Source organism: Notamacropus eugenii, chromosome 3 (assembly GCF_028372415.1).
Source record: "Notamacropus eugenii isolate mMacEug1 chromosome 3, mMacEug1.pri_v2, whole genome shotgun sequence".
In the NCBI taxonomy this organism is placed as follows: domain Eukaryota; kingdom Metazoa; phylum Chordata; class Mammalia; order Diprotodontia; family Macropodidae; genus Notamacropus; species Notamacropus eugenii.
The window spans coordinates 303,899,075-303,926,243 of record NC_092874.1 but is presented as its reverse complement, the minus strand read 5'-3'; the positions used below and the strand labels follow the sequence as shown (position 1 = coordinate 303,926,243).

Sequence of the window (27,169 nt, the reverse complement as noted above, 5' to 3'; positions counted from 1 at the left end):
TTAGAGAGAAAGGGAGGAAAATATAACTTTAAATAACTTTTTTCTAATAACTTTAAATGTGAATGGATCAAACAGTCCAGTAAAATGAAACTGTGACAGATTGGATAAGAAAGCAGACCCCTATAGTTTGTTACTTCCAAGGAACACATTTAAATAATAAAGAAACAAGAAAAATTGAAGGGGATGGAAAATAATTTACTATGTGTCAAGTGAATCCTGTAAAGTAGAAATTGCAATCATGCTATCTGACAAAGCAAAAACAAACATTCAAAAAATGTAAAGGGGTAAACAAAGAAATGGCAGTATGCCACGATGAACATTGCATAGACAACAAATTGACATCCATAATAATAGACCACAAATCAGTATCAGTAAGAAACATATATGTTCTAAATTTCTTAACATCCAAATTCATAAAGGAATCATTAAATGAGCTATAAGAAGACATAGATGGTAACACAATAGAGACAGGAGAATATTATATCCATATCTCGGATTTGGATAATTTTAATAGGAAGATAGAAGGAAAAGTATGGAACTCAACAAATTGCTGGAGAAATTGGAACTAAAAGACCTAATAGAAGCTTCTAAATGGGGCTGCAAATGTGTATGCATATTTTTCTGCACTACATGAAACTAATTTAAAAAGTTGATCATGTATTAGGGCACACAGATATTACAAGGAAATATAAAAAACCAGAAATAGTAAATACATCCTTTACAAACCATAAAATGAGATGGTCCTTGGCTCAGGGACCACAAACAAAAGACAGACCCAAATGGAGACTTAACAATGAAATCTCAAATAATGAATAGATCAAAAACTGAGTCATAGAAAAATTTATGTAAAAGAAAATGATAATGATGAAGAAATAGATGAAATTTCCAGGGTGTAGCTAAAGCAGTCCTAAAGAGGAAAAATAGTATCCCTATAAGCATACATTAACAAAATAGAAAAAGCATTAATGAACTGGATATGCATTTTTAAAAAATTAGAAATCGAACAAATAAACCTAAAATAAGTACAAAAAAGATATATGAAAAAGTAAAGGAGAAATAGGTAAATTGGAAACAAATAATAACAAATGACAACTAAAACTAAAAGCTGGGTCTTTGAAAAGACTAATAAAATGGATGAATCTTTAGCTAATCTGCTTAAAACAAAGAGGGCAGAAAATACCAATTAAATATAAATGAACAAGTTGAAATTGCATCAAAACCTGAAGAAATTAAAAGAATAATGGAATATATTACACACAGTTATATGCTACCATTACTGAAAACACCAAAAGGAGGAATACCTTTAAAAATGTGAAATACCCAAACTATCTGAAGACCAGATAGAACAGTTCTTCAGTCCCAGAAAGGAAAATAGATGTAGCTGTAAAGGAACTAACAAAGCAGGGGTGGGTGGTAGGTGGATGGGGACTCCTGACCTTGATGAATTCCCAGGAAAATTCTATCAAATTTTAAAAGAACAATTAGTACTCATACTTAAATTTATTCTCAAAAAGTGAGAAATAAAGCAGCCTCCTAGAATCTTTTTTTTGTGTGTGTGAGATAAATATAGTCCTAATATCTTAACCTAGGGAAAGAAGGAAACAGAAAGAAAAGCTATAGACCAACATCATTAATAAATATTGACTAAAAGTTTTTAAACAAAATCCTCTTGAGCAGACGTGATTGAGCCAAGAAATCCTTTATTATGACCAAGTAGAATTTATACCATGGATGCAAGGTTTGTTCAACATTAGGATTCACATTACAGAACAAAACATCCAAAACCATATAACTAATAGATGCAGAAAAAGCCTCTGACAAAATACGCTACAAAATCCCTACAAAGTATAGGCATGGATGGATTTTTTAAAGCATACATAAAAAGCATCAGTCTAAAACTAAAACCAAAGATCATGTGCAACAGGACACACTAGAACCTTTCCCAGCAAATATAGGAATGAAGCAAGGATGCTCATTCTTCCCATTACTATTTGATATCATTCTAGAAATGTAGCAACATTGATAAGACAAGAGAAAAACTAAAGGCGTAAAGTTAGATAAAGAGGAGATAAAGACTATTCTTATTTGGAGATGGTATACTTGGGAAAAGGAAATCAGCAAAGATACTGATTGAGACAATTTAATTGTTAGCTATTAAATTAATAACTTTAGCAAAGTTGCCCACTATAAATTGAGCCCTCTAAAATCAACAGCATTGTTATATAATAATAATAAATCTCGAGAAGCAAAAATAGAAAAGAAAATCACATTCCAAATAACTACAAAATGCGTAAAATATGCAAAAGATTTGTATAGTCAGTTATAAAATGCTCCTTAAAAATATAAAGAACAACTTAAATATTCAATGCATAGTTAGTCCATGCCAATACAACAAAAATACTATCAAAGTTAATTTACACTTTCAATACTGTACCAATCAAACTATCAGAGGAATACTTTATAGAATTTGATAGAATAATAAAATTCATTTGGAAATACAAAAGATCTAGAATGTCAGGGTAAATGATGAAAAGAAGTAGGGATAAAGAGGGAATAGCACTTGCAGATTTCAGACTATATTATAAAGTAGCAGTCATCAAAGCCATCTGTTATTGATTAAAAAGAGCAGCTGCACTGGATAGAATGCCAGGTCTAGAGTCAGGAAGACTCATCTTCCTGAGTTCAAATCTGACCTCAGATACTTACTAGTAGTCACTTGATCCTGTTTGTCTCAGTTCCTCATCTGTAAAATGAATAAGAGAAGGAAATGGAAAATGACTCCAGTATCTTTGCCAAGAAAACCTCACATGGGGTTACAGAGAGTCAGACACAATTGAAATGACTGAACAACGTGATTAAAAAATATAGAGATAGATCAGTGGAACAAATTAACAAAGGAGAATCAGAAACAATAGAACTCAATAACCCAGTGTTTGATAAAGTGGAAAATATAAATTATCTAGGGGAGAAAATCCTTATTTGATAAAAAAAATAACTCCTGGGAAAACGAGAAATGAGACTTAGACAAACACCATACACCATATTCCATAGTACTTTCTAAAGGGATATACAGCCTTCATCTTGAAGATCATACTATTTAAAAAATTAAAAGAGAAGTAGATCATATACCTCTCACAGGTATGGGTAGGAGATACATTCTTAACCAAACTGGCGATAGAGCTAATTACAAAAGATAAAATAGATAACTTTGCTTATGTGAAACTGAAGAATTTCTGCACAGACAAAATTAATGTAACTGGATGAAAAGAGAAATGGTCAAATGGGGGAAAAAATCTATATAATACATTTCTCTGATAAGGATTTGGTATCCAAGATACTTAACAGCTACATATGTGAGATTAATAGCCATTCCTCAACAGATAAGTGGTCAAAAGACAGGAATAATTTTCAAAAGAAGAACTGCAGAGTATCTGCAGCTACATGAAAAATGCTCCAAATCACTAATAAAAAGAGAAATGCCAATCAAAACCTGAAGCTTTACTTCATACCCTGTAAATTGGCAAAGATGACCAAAAATGGCCACTGTCAATTTTCGAGGGGTAGCGGAGTGACAGGCACATTGATATCTTGTTGGTGATCTGTGAAATGATACAACCATTTTGGAAAGCAGTTTAGAGTTACGCACATAAAGTAACTTAAAATATCCATATCCTTTGAAGGTTCCAGAGATTCCATTACTAAAATTATTCCCCAAGTAAATCATTGATAAGAAGAAAGTCCTCAAACATACCAAAATATTTATGACACCTTTTGTGGTAGCAGATAATTGGAAGCAAAATAGATGTGCATTGACTGGGGAATGGGTAAATAAATTGTGGTACATGAATGGAATTTTCTTGTGATGTAAGAAATGTGTGTATGATGAAAACAGAGAAACCTGATGCAGAGTAAAGAGAGTCAAGAAAACAGTCTACAGACTACAACAGTGTGAATGGGAGAAAAAAACAAAGTAAATGTACCAAAATTACAACAATTCAGCAGAATGGAACCCAGAATCAAGTGAGATGGGAAGACACCCCCTTGGTGGAGGGAGAAGGTTCACAGGGCTTGTACATGGCAGGTTTGGGGACTTTGTCAATGTATTAATCCGTTCTGCTGATTTTTTTTTTCTCTTTTCTTTTTGAGGCAAGGGAACATCTTTAAAATACTATATAAATTTGTTATATGGTATAGCTCAATGCGGGGGGGAGATAATGGAGATAGCTATGATGCCATAAAAACTTTTTTTTCATAGCATAGGGTGATGCTTTCCCCAGATGATCCATATTCCTGGGGAGAGGAAATTAGAGCTAAAGAGTCTGTCATCATATTTGCATTTACCTGGGACAAAGGAAACCATCCCCTTTTGGAATATATTTCTTCATTTTGTCTCCTCTAGAGAGGCAGCTTAGTAAATAGGAAACAGCGCTGGCCCTGGAGCCTGCCTGGGTCCGAGTGGTGACTGCCACCTTAGTCCTTTATAAGCTGTGTCACTTTATCTTTCTGACCCTCAGTTTCCTCATCCACAAAATGGCATTTGGAATGTAGTAGGTAATAAATGTGTGTTGAGTGAATACAGGTCCTGTCCATATACTTTGTGTGAAGCTGTCCAGTTTGCCATCTTTAATGCTTAGTAAGAAGGCTACTCTGACTTGGTGTAGAAAAGCCTTGATTCTAAATGCACAGGAGCAAGTTTGTTTTGTTTTGATCAATGTATTGGTTAAGAAATGAGGAGCAGAAAGAACATGTAGTTTCATCTCTCCTGCATTAGCTTCTTTATTCTGGGTAGCAGTTCTCTTTGGGACTAACGGGGTGATTCTTATCATTTGTATTATTCTCAGAGACAATCAAATGCTTCTCAGACCCTCTGTGATATCATCCGACTCAGCAGAGACCAGAGCAGTCAGACGCAAGAGATTTCTGAGCCTGACCCCCTCCTCACAGTCCTGGAGTCGTGAGTACCCAGTAACACAAGGCTCCCATTCCACGTCAGCTGGGTCCAGCCTGCTTTAGAGATTTCAGTCTGGGCATTGAGTTCAGTTTCTCTTGGCCTTGTCAGGATGTCAGTCAGGGCAGCCCTCAGAAGGGATTGCTCAGTGCTCTCATCCCTGATGTCCTGGTGGAGTAAAGGCGGGAGGAGAACCCTCCCTGCATCAGCCAGGCCTTCCTGCTGCTTGGTGGGACCTTCGGCTGCCCAGCTGCCCGCCTTCTGCTTCTTCTTTCTTCCCTTAGAGCACCCCAGATGAATTGGATGCATTCTTCTTTTCCCTGACAGTAACTCAGGTGTCTATTTAACAGACAGGGATGTGTGGAACAGCTCCTCAAGAACATGTTTGATGGAGATCTGACTGAAAACTGCTTAGTCAATGGCACTCAGATTTTACTGACCTTGTTGGAAACAAGGAGATCTGGGTAAGTCCTTGTCTTAAAGAACATGCCTTTGGGTGGCATCTGAACTTAACACTTCCCTAGCACCTGAGATGTCTGGGGATCATTCTCCCTATTGTACTGTCATCATTCCATCAATAAATCAGTGAGTATGTGCCAGGCCCTGGGCAAGGCTCTGGTAATACAAAGACAAAACCAAAGGAGCTTACGTTTTAACTGGGGCAGACACCATTTACAAATAGGTACAGCATAGATGCACAATCCATACAGTGTAATGGGAGAGAGAGGGAGAGAAGAGTAGCTAGGAATATCAGGAAAGGCCCCATGTAGAAGGTGGACCTTCAAATGAGCTGTGGGCAAAGATGAGGAAGATGTGCATCCCAGGAAGGTGGCACAGCTAGTGCAAAGGTGTGGAGGAGGGTCAACAAGAAAGTCAGGTGGGAGAAAGGGACTAAGCAAGGCTAGAAAATGAAGGACTTTGATTGCTAAACAGAGGAGTGAAATCTGCAGAGCCAAGAAAACAATATACAATAAAGGGAAGGAGCAAGCACAAAACCAGAGCCCACATTGCAGAATTTGAAAGAGTGAGCTCTCCCTCAGAAAAGACATTCAAGAAGGTACCTGCCTCTCCTAAGACTGAGGGTCCAGGAGCACCAGATGTCACACATTCTGTCAAGCTTTCAATGTCTTGCCTAGTTTTGATTCCTTTTTTCCTCCTTATTGTAAAGGATGGCTCACTGGGAAGAATGAATTCTAGGTAATAGGAAAATGAAAATGTCCATAACATCTATTTTATGTTTAAGAACTTTTAAGAAAAAGCAGTTATTACAATTAAGGGCATCCAAAAATTGAGTGTGCTGTTCATGTCAGGGTGGATTCTCTGTCACATGTAAGTAGTCAGACAGAGTCAAGGTAACCATTTGTTAGATATACCATCAAGAAGAATTGGGGGTACTGGATGGGGTTGGATCATGTAACTTCAATTCCCTCCAAATCAGAGATTCTGGAAATCCTTGGAGAAATGAAAGTAGGGTTCTGCCTGCATTTCCCCTTTTCAGACCTCTTCTTATGAGGTATAAAGGCCAATTTTGTTAGGGTTCTACTGATTGAATGCTTACCAACTCCTTCCTTGTCCCCTCCCCAAAATTTTACTTTCCAAATGAATTTTATTTTCTGCCATATATTTCAGCTAAACTCTTATCTCTAGTATACACTTGTCTTAAAATTATGTCTCATAATTTGGTTCAACAAAATATTAAGTGCCACTGCGGGCAAGGTACTGTTGGTGCTTGAGATACCCAAACAAGATGGTTGCTGACCTACTGGGATGATAACAAGAAGATAAGTAAATTCAAGATAATTTGGAGAAGAGAACTCCTTGCCTGCAGGGACTGTCTTGTTTTTGTATCTTGTCGTTTAAATGGACAAAATCATCAATTATGCTTTTCTTTTGTGTCATGGATGATTAAGAAGTTAGCACACTGATGCCCTTCCAAATACCTATCGTTGTTAGTCTCACTACATTGGCCTGGAAGAGAACCTTCACTCAGGACCGCAGAGTGAGAGGTAGCATTTTTGCTTAGTTCACCTAGCATAATTCCTTCTCAACAACCTAGAAAACACAATAAACTGAATTCCGATTGGAAAGGCCAAGAAAAAGTCATAATGAGTCATTTTTCTAGACCAGAGCAGCTTAGAAAGATAGAGTGGTCTGCAAACATTTGGGTGGAGGGCTCTCCAGTAGAACAGCATGGCATCATGGACTGTTAGGAAGAGGAGTATTTTAACCCCTGGGTATAACAAAAGAACTAAGGCAGAGCATCAGGGCAGGAAGCACCAGGGCAGAAGAAGGTATCAGAAGCATCCTGAACTTGTGCTGGGAGCAGGAACAGATGCCATCTGGTGACTCTGTTGCCCATTATCCAGCTCTGGATCACAAATCCATGTGAAGAAAAGTGGTCTCTAGAGCATGAGGCCTAGTTGAGCACTGAGCAAGGAACAAGTTCCAGGAACTTAGCTGTGTGGCTCTGAACCAGAAGCAGAGCAGTGACTCTTAGTGACTTACCGGTGACTGTAGGCCAGCACATAAACCTGCAGTAGGATAAGTAGGAAAGGAGGCCAAGACCAAAAGGGAGCCAACATATAGTCATTCTGAACCTGCAGAGCCTTCCAAAGGGCTAACAGTGACTGAGTCCAGCAGCCACCTGTGGAAACTCTTACACACAAGCCACTAGACCCAAATCTGCATTAGCAGACCAGCAGAGCAACGAAAGCAGCAGAAGGATGTAAAAAGACAAAAACTCTAGTAAAGATATTCCTCCCTTCTCCCAGAAGTAAGCAGAGCCCAACACCAAGGTAAAGTCCAAAGTCAAAGAGGAGGCCAGAAGAACAAACATAAACAAAAAGAACCGGACCATAAAGATGATGGTAATGAGGAAGTTCAAGCCACAAACATAGAAGACAATGACTTGAAAACATCTACAAGCAAAGCCTCAAAGTAAAATGCAGATTAGACACGAGCCCAACAAGAATTCCTAGAAGAGTTAAAGAAATAGATTTTCAAAAAGAGAACCTTCTTTTTTTTAACAAACCAAATAAAAGTTTAGTAGAAGATAAAATAGGAAAAGAGAGCTATGCAAGAAAGTTATGGAAAGAGAATTAACAGCTTGATAAAAGAGGTACAAAACCTTACTTAAGAAAATAACTCCTTGAAAATTAGAATTGGCCAAATGGAAGTCAATGACTTCATGGGATGTTAACCAATAATAAAACAATGTCAAAAGTCTGAAAAAAAGAAGAAAACATGAAATATCTCATAGGAAAAATAACTAATTAGGAAAATAGATCAAGGAGAGATAATTTAAGAATCACTGGACTACCTGAAAGCCATGAACAGAAAAAAAAAATAGCCTGAACAGCATATTTTAAGAAATTACCAAAAAAACAAAAACAAAAACAAAGCTGCCCAGATATCTTAGAACTAGAGGACAAAGTAGAAATTGGAAGAATCTTTTGGTCATCTTCTGTAAGAAACCCCAAAATAAAAAGTACCAGGAGTATTAAAGCCAAAATCCAGAGCTCCCAGATCAAAGAGGAAATGTGGCAAGCAGCTAGAAAGAAGGAAGAAAGTACTGCAAAGCCCTAGTTGGAATCGGACGACATTTAGCAGTTAAAGGAACCTAAGGCTTCAAATCTGGCGTTCCAAAAGGCAAGAATCTGGGACTACGGTCAAGAATAACCCGTCCAGAAAAACTGAGTACACTCCCAGAGGAGAAAAAGATGGATGTTTGATGAAACGGAGGACTTTGAAGCATTCCTGAGAAGAGCTGGACAGAAAATTTGACATTCACAGGACTAGAGAGAGAAGGATCAAAAGGTAAACATGAGTGAGAAATCATAAGGGACTAAACAAGGGTCAGCTGTGCACATTCTTCTATGGAAAGATGATGCATATAAGCCCTCAGAACTTTCTCATCACCAGGGGTTTTAGAGAGAGACCAATTAGAAAGAGGCCAAGGTGTGATTCTATTCTGTCTGATTGATCTCCAAAGGAGAATGGAAGGGTGGGGTGGGGAAGATTGTCTCACATAAATGGAGCATGCAAGGAAGCAGTTAAGAAGTGGAGGAGGCAGTGGGCGAGTGAGCAACCCTCGAACCTCACTTGTAACTGAACTGGTTCAAAGAGGGAAGAATGCGTATACAAACCTTGTCGGGTACTGATAGTCTTTCTCCAACAGGGAGGAGGAAAAGGGTTTAAGAGAAAGAGGGTGGGGGGTGAGTAAGAGGGAGGGTAGATTGAGGAAGATAAGGGTCAAAAGCAAAGCACTCTCTTTAAAAGGTGAAAAAAGGAAGGACAATTATAAGAGAATAGGAAGCCCATAATTAGCAATCATAACCATGAATGAATGGAATGAACTCATCCATTCCCCAGTCTTATCATCATGCTGCTAATTCAGCCTTGGATTCTCCAACTTCTTTCCACCTCCCTCAGCTTCTTCCCAAAGCTTTCCTTTATTATAGAGGGCACAACACTCCTCATCTACAGTTTTGCCTGGTTTCAGCCCCACCAAACAAGATGACCCTAAGTCAGGTACCCACTGGTGATATTCCCCACTCCCCTTTTCAGTTTCCTTTTGTGTTTGTCTTCCTTCATTAGGTTCTAAGCTCTTTCCTACATGTACAAAAATACTTACAGCAGCTTTCTTTTTGGTGGCAAAGAATTGGAAACTGAGGGGATGCCCATCACTTGGACATGTATATAATTAATTGTGATGGGAATATATATAAATAAGATGTATATAATTGTGAGGGAATACTGTTGCGCTGTAAGAAATATTGAAGGGGATGGTTTCAGAAAAACCTGGGAAGACTTTTATGAACTGATACAGAATGAAGTGAGCAGAACCAGAACAATGTAGACAGTATACAATGTATACAGTGATAGCAACATTGTAATGGTGATCAGCTATGAAAGACTTAGCTGATTGGTACAATGATCCACAACAATTCCAAAGGTCTCCTGATAAAAAATGCAATCCAACTCCAAAGAGAGAACTGATGAACTCTGAGAGCACACTTTCATTATGGTTCTTAGTTTTCTGGGTTTTTTAAAATTATGGCTAATGTGGATATTTGTTTTGGATGACTGTACCTAAATGTAAATGGTTTTGTTTTTCTTGACCTCTCAATGGGTGAGGAGGGAAAGAATTTGGACCTGGAAATAAGATGGAATTTTTAAAAAGAGAGCCTTCCTCATTGCAAACACATATGGTGTTCTCCTGCCTAGCAGCTCCTGTCAGCATTAGGCTTTGGACAGAGTATATGGGGCCACCGACTAACAGGAAGGGATGTGGTAGAGAAACACAAGTCTGGCAGGTCCATGTTCAAGGACAGAAGGTCAGTGAGTGTAGGGGAGGTATCCCAGTACTCTGAATCCTGTAGCTGGGTCTTCTTTGGCAACAGAAAGGAGTTAGGAAGAGAGGTTTTAGGAACCAGAATGAGAAGAAGCAAGCCAGCACTGGCCTGAAGAGAGCCCAGCCTGGGAGGAAGGAACTTTTCACATAGATGAGAGGGACATCCAGGATCAAAGAGGTCCTCAGCAGTGGCCCAAGAGGCCATGTGACTATGTCCTGGGGTAGAGAGGAACTTCTGTCTGGATAGGAGCTTTTTGGAAGTCCTGGAGAATCAAGGCTGACCTTAAAGCTTTGGCATGTGAGGGGGTGGAGGAGTTGTCAATGACAGAGATCTCCCTGTCTGAAGAGCATGTCTCCTTCAGGACTAGGTCACATTCTGTGCTCGACCTTCCAGGGAAGGACTGAGGGAAGAACTAAAGAAATGCTTTTTTATAAAGGGGGCAAGAGAGCAGTAGAAGGCTGACCTGTGTTCTCTGGCTCCTTCCTCAGTGCTTCTCCCTGTCAGGAAAAGAAGTGCAAGGACAAGAGGCTAAGGCTCTGTCAACCCTCCTTTTTTCTCTAACCCCGAAAAGTGCTTCTGGAGACCTCACTTCCTCACCAGGGAACACTGACACTTGCCCAGAATCTCCTCGAGGATGACCTTGGCTTTGGGGAAGAGGAGATATTATTGAGGCATCTTTGAGACTGACCAAAGGAAGATAAGTATGTTCATTGAGTGGCATGATTTGCTTCTCTCTCTTCTGAAATCTGCAGGGTGGAGGGCCTGACAGACTCATTCTCTCAGGGACTTGAAAGGTCTTACACTGTCAATAGCAGCATATTGCACGGCATTGAGCCATGGCTGAAAGACTTTCATCAGCTTCTTCTCAACCCTCCAAAGGTAAGTCCCCTTCAGCAGCTTGGGACTAACCTCTCATCCCTTCAGATCATGCACATGCCCCTGCTATGGGCACCAGGTGCTGGGAGTAGTGGGGAGGACAGGGTAGGAGACTGATGTTGGTGAGACATTCCCAAGGCATTGGACACACTGGGGGTGAAGGTCTTCCAACTGATTCTTCTCAGACTTCCATAGGCAAATTCCCCTCAGTACATGTAGAAATTGAGAGGAGTCCCAGAGTGAGAGGCTGTGGGGCCTTCTGTTAGAGATGACTCAGTGCTGGATTTCATCCTTGAGTGTGTGAAAGCATGTGTCCTAGAGGAGTCCGATTTGGGACTGAAATGGAGAGAGTAATGTTTTAATTAAAGAAAAGAGACTCAGAAATTCTGCCTGAATTCATTTTAAAGAGAAATTTTCATTCATTTAATGTGGTGGTATTTTCAAACACCTTGTCTTTGCTAAATGTAATAGCTTGGGTCCTGAAAAATAACCACTCTTTTGCATAGTGCCCAGTCTTTACAGCCCATGGACTGCTCTGGAATAGAGATCACCTCCTGGCTAGAGCTAAGGGAGAGGCAGCCAGGTGGTGTAGTGGACAAAGAGCTAGAGTCAGGAAAATGTGAGTTCAGATGTGGTCTCAGAAAGTAGATGTGACCACGAATGAGCAAGTTACTTAACCTCATCTGCCTCAGTTCCTCAACAGTAAAATGGGTATAATAATAGCACCTGCATCCCAGGATTGTTTTGAGATGATGTTTGTAAAGCACTTAGCATAGTACCTGGAACAGAGTAGGTGCCCCTCCCCTCTCCTGGCAACCCAGAAATGTCAATAAGTCATGACCTTCCAGATGATGGTGTGGTCTGGTCTCCATTTCTTCCCTGGTGGGTGGGTGCCATTGAGGTGGCAAAAGTAAGGAAGATCCCCTGACTCAAGAAGTGTAGCAGCATAGCTCATGGGCTTTCTCCAAAGAGAGACATGTGCACATCATGTTCTACTTTGCATTCCCCAGAAAATGTCTATCCTGACCACCATCGGTGTCCTGGAGGAGCCACTGGGAAATGCTCGACTCCACGGAGCACGGCTGATTGCTGCCTTGCTGCATACCAACACACCCAGTATTAATCAAGAGTTGTGTCGGCTCAATACCATGGACTTGCTACTTGTAAGTGGAATCCTGGTGCCCTGAGGTCACGGAGGCTCAGCTGTCCAGGAGCAGGTCCTGTCCACAGCCTTCCTGCTAGGTGGACGTTGGCCCCAGAGATCCCATTGTGCTAGGAGCATTCTCTAACTTGGCCCTGTTGCTACTGGTTCTTTGTTCTGAGGGTCAGGGAAAGCAGTCCTAATCCCTTTTCCACATGACACTCCTTCAGCATGTGAGGACAGTTCCCATGTTTATGCAGTTTTCCAGCCTAAACATCAAGTCCTTCCAACCATTCCTCCTATGAAGTCATAGTAAAAGCCAAGTGGCTTTTAGTCGCTTTATCATCCTGGTCACCCTCTCTGGACAGACTTCAGATTTTTTTTTTTTTTAAGTTTTAAATTTATTTATTTATTTTTAGTTTTCAAGATTCATTTCCACAAGATTTTGAGTCCCAAATTTTCTCCCCATCTCTCCCCTCCCCACCCCAAAACACCATGCATTCTGATTACCCCTTCCTCCAATCTGCCCTCCCTTCTATCACACCCCTCCCTTCCTTATCCCCATCTTCTCTCTTTTCTTGTAGGGCAAGATGGATTTCTATACCTCATTACCTATATTTCTTATTTCTCAGTTGCATGCAAAAACAATTCTCAACATTTGTTCCTAAAACTTTGAGTTCCAACTTCTCTCCCTTCCTCCCTTCCTATCCATCCCCACTGAGAAGGCAAGCAATTCAATATAGGTTCTATATGTGTAGTTTTGCAAAAGACTTCCGTAATAGTCATGTTGTGAAAGACTAACTATATTTCCCTCCTTCCTATCCTGCCCCCCATTTATTCTATTCTCTTTTTTGACCTTGTCCCTCCCCTAAAGTGTTTACTTCTAATTACTCCCTCCTCCCATTTGTCCTCCCTTCTATCATCCTCCCACTCCACTTATTCCCTTCTCCCCTGCTTTCCTGTAGCATAAGATAGATTTTCATAACAAATTGAGTGTACATGTTATTCCCTCCTTTAGCCAAATCTGATGAGAGTAAGATTCACTTTTTCTCTCTTACCTCCCCACATTTTCCCTCCATTGGAAAAGTTTTTCTTGCCTCTTTTATGAGAGATAATTTGCCCCATTCCATTTCTCCCTTTTTCTTCCCAATATATTCCCCTCTCACCCTTTAATTTTATTTTTTTTATATCTTCCCTTCCTATTCAAATCGCCCTGTGCCTTCTGTCTGTATATATGTGTATAATCCCTCCAACTACCCAAATACTGAGAAGAGTTTCAAGAGTTACAAATGTTATCTTTTTATGTAGAAATGTAAACAGTTCAACTTTAGTAAGTCCCTTATGATTTCTCTTTCCTTTTTACCTTTTCATGCTTTTCTTGATTCTTGTGTTTGAAAGTCAAATTTTCTTTTCAGCTCTGGTCTTTTCATCAAGAATGCTTGAAAGTCCTCTATTTCATTGAATGACCATTTTTTCCCTGAAGTATTATACTCAGTTTTGCTAGGTAGGTGATTCTTGGTTTTAGTCCTAGTTCCTTTGACTTCTGGAATATCATATTCCAAGCTCTTCAGTCCCTTAATGTAGAAGCTGCTAGATCTTGTGTTATCCTGATTGTATTGTTTCTTTCTTGCTGCTTGCGATATTTTCTCCTTGACCTAGGAACTCTGGAATTTTCTATAATATTCCTAAGAGGTTTTCTTTTTGGATCTCTTTCAGGAGGTGATCAGTGGATTCTCTCAATATTTATTTTACCCTCTGGTTCTAGAATATCAGGGCAGTTTTCCTTGATAATTTCATGAAAGATGATGTCTAGGCTCTTTTTTTGATCATGGCTTTCAGGTAGTCCCATAATTTTTAAATTGTCTCTCCTGGATCTATTTTCCAGGTCAGTTGTTTTTCCAATGAGATATTTCACATTATCTTCCATTTTTCCATTCTTTTGGTTTTGTATTGTGATATCTTGCTTTCTCATAAAGTCCTTAGCCTCCATCTGTGCCATTCTAATTTTGAAAGAACTATTTTCTTCAGTGAGCTTTTGGACCTCCTTTTCCATTTGGCTAATTCTGCTTTTTAAAGCATTCTTCTCCTCATTGGCTTCTTGGACCTCTCTTGCCATTTGAGTTAGGCTAGTTTTCAAGGTGTTATTTGCTTCAGCATTTTTTTGGGTCTCCTTTAGCGAGCTGTTGCCTCTCTTTTCATGATTTTTTTGCATTGCTCTCGTTTCTCTTCCCAATTTTTCCTCCACCTCTCTTACTTGATTTTCAAAACCCTTTTTGAGCTCTTCCATGGCCTGAGACCATTGCATATTGTTTTTTGGAGGTTTTGGATGCAGAAGCCTTGACTTTTATGTCTTCCTCTGATGGTATGCTTTATTCTTCCTCATCCGAAAGGATGGAAGAAAATGCTTATTCATCAAGAAAGTGACCTTCTATAGTTTTATTTTTTTCCCCCCTTTTTGGACATTTTCTCAGTTTGTTACTTGACTTTTGAGTCCTTTGTCAAGTGGAGTATATACTTTAGGGACCTGTAAGTTCTCAGTTCCTCCAAGGTGGCATAATTAAGGGGGAGGAGTTTACTCCTCTCCTGGCCTGTGCTCTGGTCTGGAAGCAACCACAAGCTTTTCTGCCCAGGATCTGTGAGTAGGATTCTCTCTCCAGAACCTCCACCAGCTCCACCATGCCAGCCGGCACTCCTCCTCATCCGAGGGCCACCACTCAAGGCTGAGACCCAGATTGTCTGCTCAATTTCCCCAGGGTCTTTAGGCCAAGGCCTCCAAAAATGGACGCTGCTGCCACCTGGGACCAGGGCCATACTGAATTCCCTTCTCACCCAGGTGAAAGAGCTTTCTCACTGACCTTTGAAGCTGTGTTAGGCGTTTGTGGGCTGAGAAATCTGGGAACCACAGCTACTGCCAGGGATTCTGCCCCCTGAGGGTTGCTCTGGTCCTGCCCCTGCCATGCAGTGCAGCCAAGACTGGGTCAGGTGCGATAGACCTTTCCTGTCGCATTTCCAGGCTGTCATGTGCTAGAAATGTCTCTCACTCTGTCATTTTGTGGCTTTTGCTGCTCTAGAATTTGTTTAGAGTCATTTTTTACAGGTATTTTATGGGCTGTGGGGGGAGAGCTTCCACAGGTCCATCCTTCTACTCCATCTTGGCTCCCCATACTTCAAATTCTTATTGTTTTTCCTCAAATCTGGCACCCAGAACTGAACACAGTACTCCAGGTGGGGACTAGAGGACAGTGGCATTGCTACTTCCCTCAAATCAAATCAGGTCTGCATTTAGTAAGTGCCTGCTGTATGCAAAGCACTATTCTGGGTATTGGAGGTTACAACAAAACAGCCCTTGCCTTCAAGGACCTTCCTCTTTTACTTTTTTTATTTTGACTCTATGAAGTCAGTTCATTTATTTTTAAAATTAATTTATTTGTAGTTGTCAACATTCATAAGATTTTGAGTTCTAAATTTTCTCTCCCTCTCTCCCCTCCCTCTCCCCAAGACAGCCTGCAATCCTATATAGGCTCTACATATACATTCATATTAAACATTTTCACATTTTTCATGTTGTATAGAAGAATTAGAATCAATGGGAGGAACCTTGAGAAAGAAGAAACAAAAAAAAAAAAAAAAGAGAGAGAGAGCAAATAGTCCGCTTCAGTCTGCATCTAGACCTCCATGGTTCCTTCTGAGGATGTGTATGGCATTTTCCATCATGAGTCTTTTGGAGTTGTCTTAGATCCTTGCATAGCTGAGAAGGGCTCAGTGTATGAAAGTTAATCATCACACAATATGACTGTCATTGTATACAATGTTCTCCTGGTTCTGCTCACTTCACTCAGCATTCGTTCATGTAAGTCTTTCCAGGCTTTTCTGAAGTTTGATTGTTCATCATTTCTTTTAGCACAATAATATTCCATTACATTCATATGCCACAACTTGTTTAGCCATTCCCCACTTGATGGACTTTCCTTCAGTTTCCAGTTTTGGGCCACCACAAAGAAAGCCGCTATAAATATTTTTGTACATGTGGGACCCTTTTCCCATTTTTATGGTCTCTTTGGGATACAGTCCTAGAAGCAACATCGCTAGGTCAAAGGGTATGCACATTTTTGTAGCCCTTTGGGCATAGTTCCAAATTGCTCTGCAGAGTGGCTGGATCAGTTCACAGCCTTAGTGTTGCCATTTTCCCACATCTTCTCCACCATTTATCATTTTCCTTTTCTGTCATATTAGCCAATCTCACAGGTGTGCGGTGGGACCTCAGAGTTGTTTTAATTTGTATTTCTCTAATTAGTAGTGATTTAAAGCATTTTTTCAATGACTATAGATAGTTTTGATTTCTTCCTCTGAAAACTGCCTGTTCATATCCATTGACCATTTATCATTTGGGGGATGACTTCTATTCTTACGAATTTGACTTAGTTCTGTATGTATTTGAAAAACAAAGCCTTTATCAGAGATCTGTAATCTCTGTTCAGAAAGCTGTTTGCCCCTGCATGAAGTGAAACCACACTTGGGCTTCTCAGTGTTGTGGCTGTAGTTTTTTTTAATACCTTCTTTCCCTGAGCTACATGTAAAGGTATTTTTAACATTCATTTAAAAAATTTTTGAGTTACACATGTCCTCTGACCCTGAGACAGTGAGCCATTTGATGTGGCTGTCTTTTTCCCTTGTTTCTCTGCCTTCTACCTTGATGTTGGCCCAGTGGCCCCCTCCCCTCACTCCTTCCTCTTTCTGAGTTCCTGCCTGCCTGCCTGCCTGACTGTGGAAGTTGCCCTTTTCCTTGCCTGACTTATTCCAATTTTCTACCTGTGTTCTTTTTTTTTTTTAATTAAAAATTTTTTGGTTGAAAATTGAAAACAAATAAATTAATTTATAAAAAAAGAAAATAAAAAGAAAAATTTTCAGTTATTAAACTATCACTTTTTCTTCATCCTACTTATTCCTTTTAACTATTTTAACTATTTAACTACTTATTCCTATTTAACTCAAGGAAAACAAAACCCACATTTCCAAAAATAGGCATCTTGTTCTGCATATTAGTCCACCATCTCTCTGTCAGGAAATAGGTAACTTTCTTTATCACTAATCTTCTGGAATCATGATTGACCATTGTAGCAATCAGAAGTCTCAAGTCTTTCTTTAAAAAAACAAAAACAAAAACTATCTATATAACTACACCTTCCTTTCCTCCCACCTCACCTTTACCTCCACTCCCCCAAATTGAGGGTGAAAGAAAGACAAAGGCCCTCTTAAGAAATATATAGTCAAGATAGATTTCTACACTGGTCATGTCTAAAAGAAAACAGTGTGTGTGTGTATGTGTGTGTGTGTGTATGTGTGTGTGTATGTGTGTGTGTGTGTATGTGTGTACACGTGCACACAACTCTCTACTCCAGGAGATGGGTAGCATGTTTCATCATTAATTCTCTGGAGTCCTCATTGGTCTTTCCATGGAACAGAGTTCCTGTTTCTTTCAGAGTTTTTTATCTTTACAATATAGTTGTCATTGTGTAAATTTTTCTCCTGATTCTGTTCACTACACTCTGAATCAGTCAATACCAATCTTCCCAGGTTTTCCGAAGCCAGCCCTTTCATCATTTCCTGCAGCACAATAGACTTCCATCACATTTCTCTGCCAGAGTGCATTTTCAGCCATTCTCCAGGCTGTGGACATTCCTCAGATTCCCATTCTTTGACTCCTCAACAAGAGCTGGAAGCAATTTTGTACATTCTTAGCACCATGTTTCCACATTAGAGTGTAAGCAGTTTGCCTTTGACTCATCTCTTTTATGATTGTGCTTCTTGCCTCCCATCTTGAACTTGAGTGTTTCTCTGCAGCTCTGGTCCTTCCATCAGGAATGCTTGGAAAGGAAGGTTCATCCCTGTCTCATTAGACTCACTTTGTTGTGTAAGTTCTTTTCAGTTGTAAGCCTATATCCTTTCCATTTTGCAGTAGAGTATTCCAAGCTCTGCATTCCTTCATAGGAGGTTAGTGTAGCTAAACAATATGTGATCCTGACTGTGACTCCTTGGTAGCTCTGTCTCTTGATGATAATCCAGGCTGGAAGAATGACTGACTGTGTAATTTTCTTGCATTTCCCCATCAGAATTTGATCTGGTGTATTTTCTAGTTTTCTTCGGAGGAATTGGTGGGTGGAGAGGGACCTGCTATATTCCTGCTACTTAGCTATCTTGCCTCCACCTTCTTTAATTCTTTGAAAATTGTTCATTTTTACAGTGATAATGTTACAGTACAAGTTATTCTCCTGGTTCTGATCACTGTACCCTGGGAAGAAGCCTTCCCAGATTTCTCTGAAACCATCTTTCTATGTCTTATGATCCAATAACATTCTCTTACATTCATGTGCCATGGTTGGTTCAGTCACTCCCAAATGATTGCCAAAGATAGGGCAGTTTATATTTTGATCTTGAAGTTAATAGGGAGTCATAGATGTTTGTTGAAGAGGGAGGGTGACATGGTCAGATCTGTGCTTAGAAGCACAACTGAGTGGAACATGGACTAGAGCAGGGAGAGGCTGGAGGCAGAGAGACCAAGGCAGGCTGTTATAATAGTCTAGGTCTGAGTTGATGAGGGCCTGCACCAGAGTGAAGACAGTGTCAGAATGGAGAAGGGGCAGATCACAGGAGGTGCTGTGGAGGTAGGAATGCCAGGACTTGGTAACAGCCTGGGTACGTGGTATGAGAGGGAGCCAGGGGCTGAGACTACACCTTGATTTCTAGCCTGAAGGCCTGGAAGGATGGGGGACCTCAACAGTAAGTAACAAGAGAGAGGAGAGGTCATGAGTTCAGTTTTGGACATATTGAGTACCTAGGGCACATCCTGTTTAAACTAGGCAATGGGGGATACAAGACTGACAGTCACAAATGTAGAAGAATACAAGTTATTACCCAATTGATAAATGGTCAAAAGGTATGAACAAAAGAGTTTTCATAGGAAGAAATTAAAGCCATCTATAATCATATGAAAAAATGCTCTAAATCACTATTGATTACAGAGATGCAAATCAAAACAACTCTGAGGTACCACATCACACCTATCAGATTGACTAACATGACAAAACAGGAAGATGATAAATGTTGGAGAAGATGTGGGAGAGTTGGAACACTAATTCATTACTGGTGGAGCTGTGAGCTGATCCAGCCATTCTGGAGAGCAATTTGGAAATATGCCCAAAGGGCTACAAAAATGTGCATACCCTTTGACCTGGCAATATCGCTTCTAGAACTGTATCCCCAAGAGATAATAAAAATGGGAAAGAGTCCCACATGTACAAAAATATTTATAGCAGCTCTCTTTCTGGTAGCCAAGAACTGGAAATTGAGGGGGTGCTCATTAATTGGGCAATGGCTGAACAAATTGTGGTATATGAATGTAATGGAGTACTATTGTGTGATAAGAAATGATGAACAGAAAGACTTCAGAGAGGCCTGGAAGGACTTATATGAACTGATGCTGTGTGAAAGGAGCAGAACCAGGAGAACTTTGTGTGCGAGACCACTGAGGAATTTTTCTGGTAGACTTAGCCCTTCACAGAAATGTAAAGACCTAAAATTTTCCCAATGGACTCTTGAGGCAAAATGCCTTCCACATGGAGAGAAAGAACTATGGAACTGGATCACAGAATGAAGCAGACCGTTTTCTCTTGTGTTATGTTTTGTTTTGTTTTATGGTTTCTCCCTTTCATTTTAATTCTTCTATGTAACATGACTAAGGTGAAAATGTATTTAATAGGAATATATGTGTAGAACCTATTTAAGATTGCACTCCGTCTTGGGGAGGAAGCGGGGAGGGAAGGAGAAAAGTGGGTGAGGGAAGGGGAAAAATCTAAGATATATAAAAGTGATTATAGAAAGCTGAAAACAAATTAATTAATTTTAAAAAAAAGGAGAAAAAAAGCCTGATAGTCAGCAGAGAGGTCAGGCCTGGACAGACAGATCTGAGGCTCATCTGTGTAGAAGATGGTTATGGAATGAGCTCACCAAGTAATATAGGAGAGAATGGGAAGGGGAAGCGCCTTGGGGCACTCACAGCTAGTGGCAAAGACTTAGATAAAGATCCAGGAAAGGAGATTGAGAGGGATGAGTTGGACAGAAAGGAGGAGGAGTGGGACAGAAGAAAGTGTCAGAGATGAGGGCCATCAGTAGTATCAGAGGGACAGGGGGCATCAAGGCGAATGAAGAAAAGGCCATTGGGGTCTGGGGGGTTAGGAGTCAGGGAGCTGTCCTTCCCCACTTAAGGCTGTACAGATGAAGGGGGGCTAGCTAGACTTCCCCTTGGGCCCTTGGGTGACTTCAGATAAAGGGTCTGTGGCACATGCACATAGACCCAGGTAGGCTGGCACCCACCCTGGCAGCCACAGAAATGGCTAAGTGGTTGTTCTGTGTCTCCTTTTGCTCTAGGATTTGTTTTTTAAGTTCACCTGGAATAATTTTCTGCATTTCCAAGTGGAGCTGTGCATAGCAGCCATTCTGTCCCACTCTGCCCGGGAAGGAGGAATGCCAGCTCCTGAGTCTGAATGCCGAGAGGAGATGCACAGAGGGAATGGAAACTTGGAAAAAACTGAGTCTGCAGAGTTCCCCTCTGAAAATGTGATGGTAACACATGTAAGTCCAGCTTGGCCTTTTGCAGTGTCCAAGGGGAGGTCTTTTTGGGACTGTAGGGACAGCCACATCAGAGACAAGCATAGCTCAGCTAGGGCTGAGGCAGTGGCCCTGCGCCATCTCCAGGGGCTTGCCCTGGCAAGTGGAGACCCTTCTTAGCTGCCCAGCTCCTCTAGGAAAGACACTCAGAACACTGGGGCCATCTCCTTTATTTCATATCCATAGAATGGGGCCTGTGTGCCCTGCTGTGATGGATAAAAGAAGAGCCAGATCTGCTTCCTGTCCCTCATGGGCCTGGCACAGAGCGAGACAGAGGCCATTCTATCCCGACATAACCTGGTGACCCACTTGGGCAAGAGCTCAGGCCTTCACATCAGAATGGAAACCCAGGGGACTCGCTCTCCTCCAGGGATTATAGGCCTGAGCTAGAGGTAAAGGCCACAGCTGCCCTTCTTCCTTCGTCCAGTTCTACGTGCCCTTTCCCAAGAAAGAATGAGAACCAAATCCTGAGAGATGAGCAACAAAAATGGGCATTTCCCCTGGCCTTTGTTGAACTCTCAATTCTGTCTCCCCCCTAGCTATTCCAGAAGTGCTGCTTGGTACAGAGGATCTTGGATGCCTGGGAAGCCAATGACAGAATCCAGTAAGAGCCTGTGAGGGGAACCTTGCCTGGGATATGGGCTGGGAGCGGAGAGGGTGATTGCTTGTGAATGTGAAAGGCTGTGGTGCGAGCATTGCTCTTGTGCTCACCTGGACTTCTGTGCACTGAGCTGGGGAAGATGTAGTGATGCTTAGCGTGTTCTCCAGGCAAGGGTGACCCTTTTGTCCTTGAAACAGAAACATCCTCACCCTGAGTGAGTCCAGAGTCACAGAAGACTTGAGCCCTCCCCTCTAGGGACTCAGAGTCTGATTGGGAAGCAGGAAACAGATAATGCTTTAGTCTTCTTTTAACAATGGAAAGACCTAGTATCAAAGGAGGCCCCTATTTAAGGGCAGGAGGGAGCAATTGTGAAGGCTGGGAGGTGACTCGGACACAAGCAGAGAGGCTTATCATGAGCCTGGGGGGCTGGAGAAGTCACAAGATGTGGCTGGAAGTGTGGCTCTGAGCCAGGCGGTGGAAGGCACTGGATGCTTCTTTAGGGATGGCTGAGAGGTGGGACAGATTGAAAGTGGAGGCCTGGGCAGTGCAGAGCCCAGCGGGAGCTCTGGGACAGGCTAGCTGCAACCCGAGGAGGGTCTGGACAGAGGCAGTGACAGTGGGAATGGGAAGAAAGGGCCAGGTGCCAGGTGTAGAAAGGGAGTAGACTTGACAAGTGAGTGTGGGAAAGGCAGGAGAGAGGAGGGATGGGGAAGAAATCTGCCAGGAGGATGATGGGAAAGGAGAAGGAGGAGGAGCCGCCTTCCGGGAGCTCTCCGGGATTCCAACTTCTCGATGGAGCAGATGTGCCCAGACTATCTCTGGTCTTAGATGAAAAACAGTAAGCGAGTACATTTGGAACAGTGCCTTGGATGGTTTCCCTAGTGAATGCATCTGTGTTCCCCTTCCCCTCAGTCTTAACATAGGCTTTACTTGGGGTCAGAGAGTGTCACAAAACCAGTCGAGGGCCATGTAGAGGACTCTGACCACAGGCCCAGCAGAGCCAGCAGCATCTTCCTTGGACATCTGGCTATCAGAGTGCTTAGGTCTGGGGTCTTGGAAGAGAAACTCCATCACTCTTCACTGATTTCCTGATGGGAATGAGTTTCTCAGTTCCATTTTCCCAGTTTTGAATAGGGCCTTGCACTGTCCTAGGGATTCAAGTGTGCCCCAAGCCTGAGGAAGGGCTGGGCAGCTTCTCTCTCTGCAGGTACCCACTCCTGCAGGCTAAGCAGCTGGTGCCACTTTGTCTCTGATTTTTCCTTTGCCTTTGAGACTTGCATTTCTGCATGTCTCTGCCAAGCTGCAGAAATGGTTGAGGCAGGAAAGCAGAGGTCTGCTCTGATGGTGGGGATATGTGAACATCCCTCTCCAAGAGGGATGGCCTGTCTGCCTTTGTCACTTGGAAAGGGCTGTCCATGGTGGACTGTCACCTCTTCCGGCCGTCTGCTTCTGGACAGTAGTTCTCCGTCAGGTGGCTCTAATCAAAAGAGACAGTCCACCACTGAGCTTGGGCTGTGAGCGTTGTTTTCCTCTGTATATGCATAGGAGGTTGTACTCATTGTCAGTCGAGAGATGCACCTGCTAATAGTAGCTAGCATTTCTATAACATTTTAATGTTTACAAAAACTTTGCATGTTATCTCATTTGAGCTTCACATCAACCCTGAGAGGTAGGTAATTCCCATTTTATAGGTAAGGAAACTGAGGCAGACAGTGTTTAAGTGAATCAGGGTCATATAGCTAGTAAGTGTCTGAGGCCAGATCAGGAGGATGCGGGTGTTCTTGACTCTATGCCCAGGGCTTTCTCTACTGCACCACCCAGCTGTCTGCTTCATTTTTATATAGTTACGTTTAAGAAATAAAATCTTGATGAAGAAAGACAAGTCCAGGCCCTATCTCTGCAGTGTGATGTGTGTTCCTTTTTGCCTTCAGGTGCTGATTTCTTAAGTGCTCTAAAATAAAATCTGAAATTCTTCCCTGATCTGGTAATGATTTTAGAATTTTCCCTTGACCTATGTTTTCATTCAACAAGTACTTATTGAGTGCCTAATTACGACTGGCCCCAAGGGCTCTCCAGACATGCCCAGGCCCTGTCCCCATGGGATGTCTGCATCTCTCCAGTGTGTGCTGTTAAAGGCCTGCTCAGCCCAGGGATAGGGCAGGCATGCTCACTTGGTGGGATCCCACTCAGTGGTCGTTTGCCCAGGCCTGGATGAGGTGTTCAGATTGCAGAGACAAATACAAGTCTCTCTATTCTTGTCCCCCAAGAGCCAGATTCTCCTGGCAGGATATGCCACACACAGATCCATCAGCAGATGTCCCTTGGAGGAGGGGGAGAGGCCTGCAGGCAGAGGAGGGTGCTGAGGGGCAGAGCAGAGGCCAAAGGCCATTCTAGGAATGGGGGGAGAGTTAGGGCTAGTGACTCTGTGGGGGCTGAGGCAAGCCCAGGGGAGCTTGAAGGAGAGGCAGCTTAGTTTGATTCAGAAGGGAAATGTATTGTTTATGTTGGGGAACTCTGAAGGCTTATGAAGACCATGACTGGAGTGGTTCTCCAGGAAGACGATTCTGGCCCCCTCTGCCAGATGGAGCGAGGTGGAAGAGACTGATGAGAAAATGATGCCATGGCCCCTCTGTGAGAGGGGTTGAGAACCCCAAGGAGTTGAGCAGCAAATAGAGCAGAAAGGAGGGAGGCTGCCTGGACACCACTGGCACCAGGGTGGGAGCTGCTGGTTCACTCCCTGTCCATACTGTGCTCTGTTACTGTGGAGGCTTTGGCTTGGTTGGATGCCTCTGTTTGCTGCAGGGAGCAAACAGAGCAACCAGGAGCCTACAGTGCTGGCAAGAGGGACTGGCCCTTGGGCTTCTCATCCCCACAGTGAGTAAGCCCCAGGCTTTGCCGCTCCCAAGTGGCTACACAAATACCAACTTTTGTTTCTATTACTTTGTCAGAGGTGGGCACGCTGACCCATGACTCTGGCAATGCCTTTGTTTGTAGGGCTGAAGGTGGGATGAGGAGGGGAAACATGGGCCACCTCACACGGATAGCCAACGCTGTTGTCCAGAACATGGAGAAGGGCCCCATTCAGTCTCAGATCAGCTCGTTCATCAAAGGTATGGCTCTCGTGCTCTCTCCAGTCCTCTCATGTCCTCCTGACACTTTTGCTCCCAATGGCTAATCCCAGGTCTCACCATAATAAAGTCCCTCTTGGACCTCCTGACCCATCAGCACAATACAAAGACACTTGCATTGGCTGCTTCTTTCCCTTCCTTCAGTCTCTCTCTTTTCCCAGGTTTCTTCTCAAAGACCATTCCTGAACTTTGGAATGTGACTCAGAATCATAGAATCTCAGAGTCATCTAGTCAGATGTAGTCCTGGACAGAACTCTGGTGATGTGGAGCTCCTTCCCTCCTGAGGCAGAGCAGACCCAAATAACACTTTAGCCAGAGATGCCAGCACCTGGGTCATTGGGAGTGAGAGTGAGGGGGCAGTCATACCAGTCAGTCAACAAGTATTTCTGAGGCTCCTGCACTGGGCTTAGTGCTGGGGAGTCCTGTTAGGGGAATCAGCATGTACATAACCAGGCAGCCAGAAAACCAAGTCAAGGGGTCTTTTGAGGGGCAGCCTTGGTAGCTGAGAGAAAAAGAGGATGGCCTCTCAGACATCGCTAGGCCTAATCCATCTTCAGTTTTTCCAGCTTGGTCAGACCTGACAGGACTTATCCTCTGTTGGCAGAGCCTTTGAAAGCCCAGGATTAGTTCTCTGTTGGAATAAAAACTGGAGGAAAATTTAATAAAGGATAAATAGCCCTAAAAAACAACTAACCCATGTATTTAAGCAAATCTGGGTAGGGAGTGAGGAGAATGTTGACCAAGATCAGAGGAGGATTCAGTGTGAAGAGTCAGGCCCAGCAATGAGAAGCAGCAGCCCCCTGCCAGCAGGGCTGGGGCGCCAAGGCCCCCAAGCCATCAGCAGCCTCCTCAAAGTGGTCAGTGGGGTTCTGGCTGTGTTCCAACAAAGCTGGGAGGGAGAGTTTGGTCTTCTAACCTGTGTTTCCCCATTTCTACTTGAGAAGTTCAAGGGCATCTATCCAAATGTGGAGACTTTTGCCTTCACCCAAGGTTCTGGGGTCATTTGTTCCCCTGGGATTGGCTATAGGATTCCCTCTGTAAAAGACCAGGCCAAGTGCTTCAAATGGCTCCATTGATATGTCAGGGTTGGGGATTTTGGTGGTGGACATGGCAGCCCCTCTGGACCTTAGTGCATGGTCCCTGGTCCTCCCCAAATGTAGTTAATCTTGACCTTGGCTCAGAACCTATCTGACTGAGCTGGACTTGCTGGAGCTTGTGTTTCAAGAGAGAAGCTTTAGAGGGAATCTTGGGAATGAGAGAAGATTTGATGTCCCAAGGGCATTCCTGCTACCAGGAGGCTATGGTTAGAGTTAGCGTTAGTGGAGGTGAAGATCACTGGTAGCCAGTGGGCCCCTGGCAAGGCCCGTGGTCACCTAGAGTCTGTCCTCTTTGCAGACAACCAGAGGATGGAGGAGGCCGGAAATGAATTGTTCTTTCACAGGATACCCTGAGTTTCCACCCTGTCCCAAATGTTTCGTCCAGATGGACTAATGTGGGTGGAAGGTGACTTGCCCTGCAGACTTTACGTATTTCTCCTCTCTGACTGGCCTCAATGTCACCTTAGAAGACAGCATCCTGTGGAGGGCCCCCACAATCAGGTGTGACATTTTGGTCAGTGACTTGGACACAGGCCTCAATGGCATACTGACCCCAAAGCTGTAGTTGTCACAAAGCAGGGAGGACCAGCTCTAACAACTCTCCAGCTACCAGAGCCAAGTTCCAAAAAGATCTGGGCAGTCTTAAGACCTGGGCCAAAGCTCTAAGATGAAATTCATTCGAGGCAAATAGAAAGCCTTGGTGTGTGATCATGTCTCCCTTGATCTCCCAGAGGGGGTGGAAAGGGCTTCGTTGACCTGGGAGTGCTGATCAATGAGAATGCCTCTTGGAATGCACAGTTGGGATAGAAGAGCGGCAATGGAGACCTCTGTACAATGGGGGAAGCCTTGGATTTAGAGGCAGAGGGCCTGAATCCAGCACATCTGTGGCCCAGGCCATGTCTCTCTCCTGATCAGCACCTGAACAATGAAATAAGTAGGCTGGGCTTGGCAAGCTCAAATGTCCGTTTCTAGCAGAAATTGGAGCCCTCTTGCTCAAGGGGACAATGGGATGCGATGGAAGGAAGTTTGGATTTTGAGTCAGAGTCTTGGGTGCAAATCCTGGCTCCGCCACTTCATTCTTGTGTGACTGTCACCTCTTTTTTTTTTTAACCTTAGAATGAGGGGTTTGGCTTCCCTGACCTCTGCAACCCTTCCCAGCCCTGGATCCGTGATCCAGCACTTTATGGTATGTGATCATACCTTTGGTTCCAGGAGCTGTTCTGACCAGGCAGGACTTTTTTCCCAACAGAGCTTCCTGAGGATTGCCGAGGGCGATGGGAGAGTTTTGTGGAGGAGACGCTGCCAGAGACCAACCGAAGAAACACTGTCGACCTGGTGAGAAGGCGGGGTGGGGAGGGGG

At 42.8% G+C, this 27,169-nt stretch overlaps 1 protein-coding gene across 7 annotated transcripts in view; it reads left to right on the top strand.

Moving 5' to 3' along the window:
• The window catches only part of PPP6R2 (protein phosphatase 6 regulatory subunit 2), a 136,260-nt gene that overhangs the window by 94,075 nt on the left and 15,016 nt on the right, over positions 1-27,169 (top strand). For all 7 annotated transcript variants that reach the window (XM_072596443.1, XM_072596444.1, XM_072596442.1 and 4 more), the window contains 8 exons: positions 4,842-4,954; positions 5,299-5,412; positions 11,055-11,181; positions 12,189-12,341; positions 20,744-20,947; positions 21,523-21,587; positions 24,579-24,694; positions 27,059-27,144. In XM_072596443.1, coding sequence (XP_072452544.1) covers positions 4,842-4,954; positions 5,299-5,412; positions 11,055-11,181; positions 12,189-12,341; positions 20,744-20,947; positions 21,523-21,587; positions 24,579-24,694; positions 27,059-27,144 — 978 coding nt within the window. The remainder of the gene's footprint in view (positions 1-4,841; positions 4,955-5,298; positions 5,413-11,054; positions 11,182-12,188; positions 12,342-20,743; positions 20,948-21,522; positions 21,588-24,578; positions 24,695-27,058; positions 27,145-27,169) is intronic.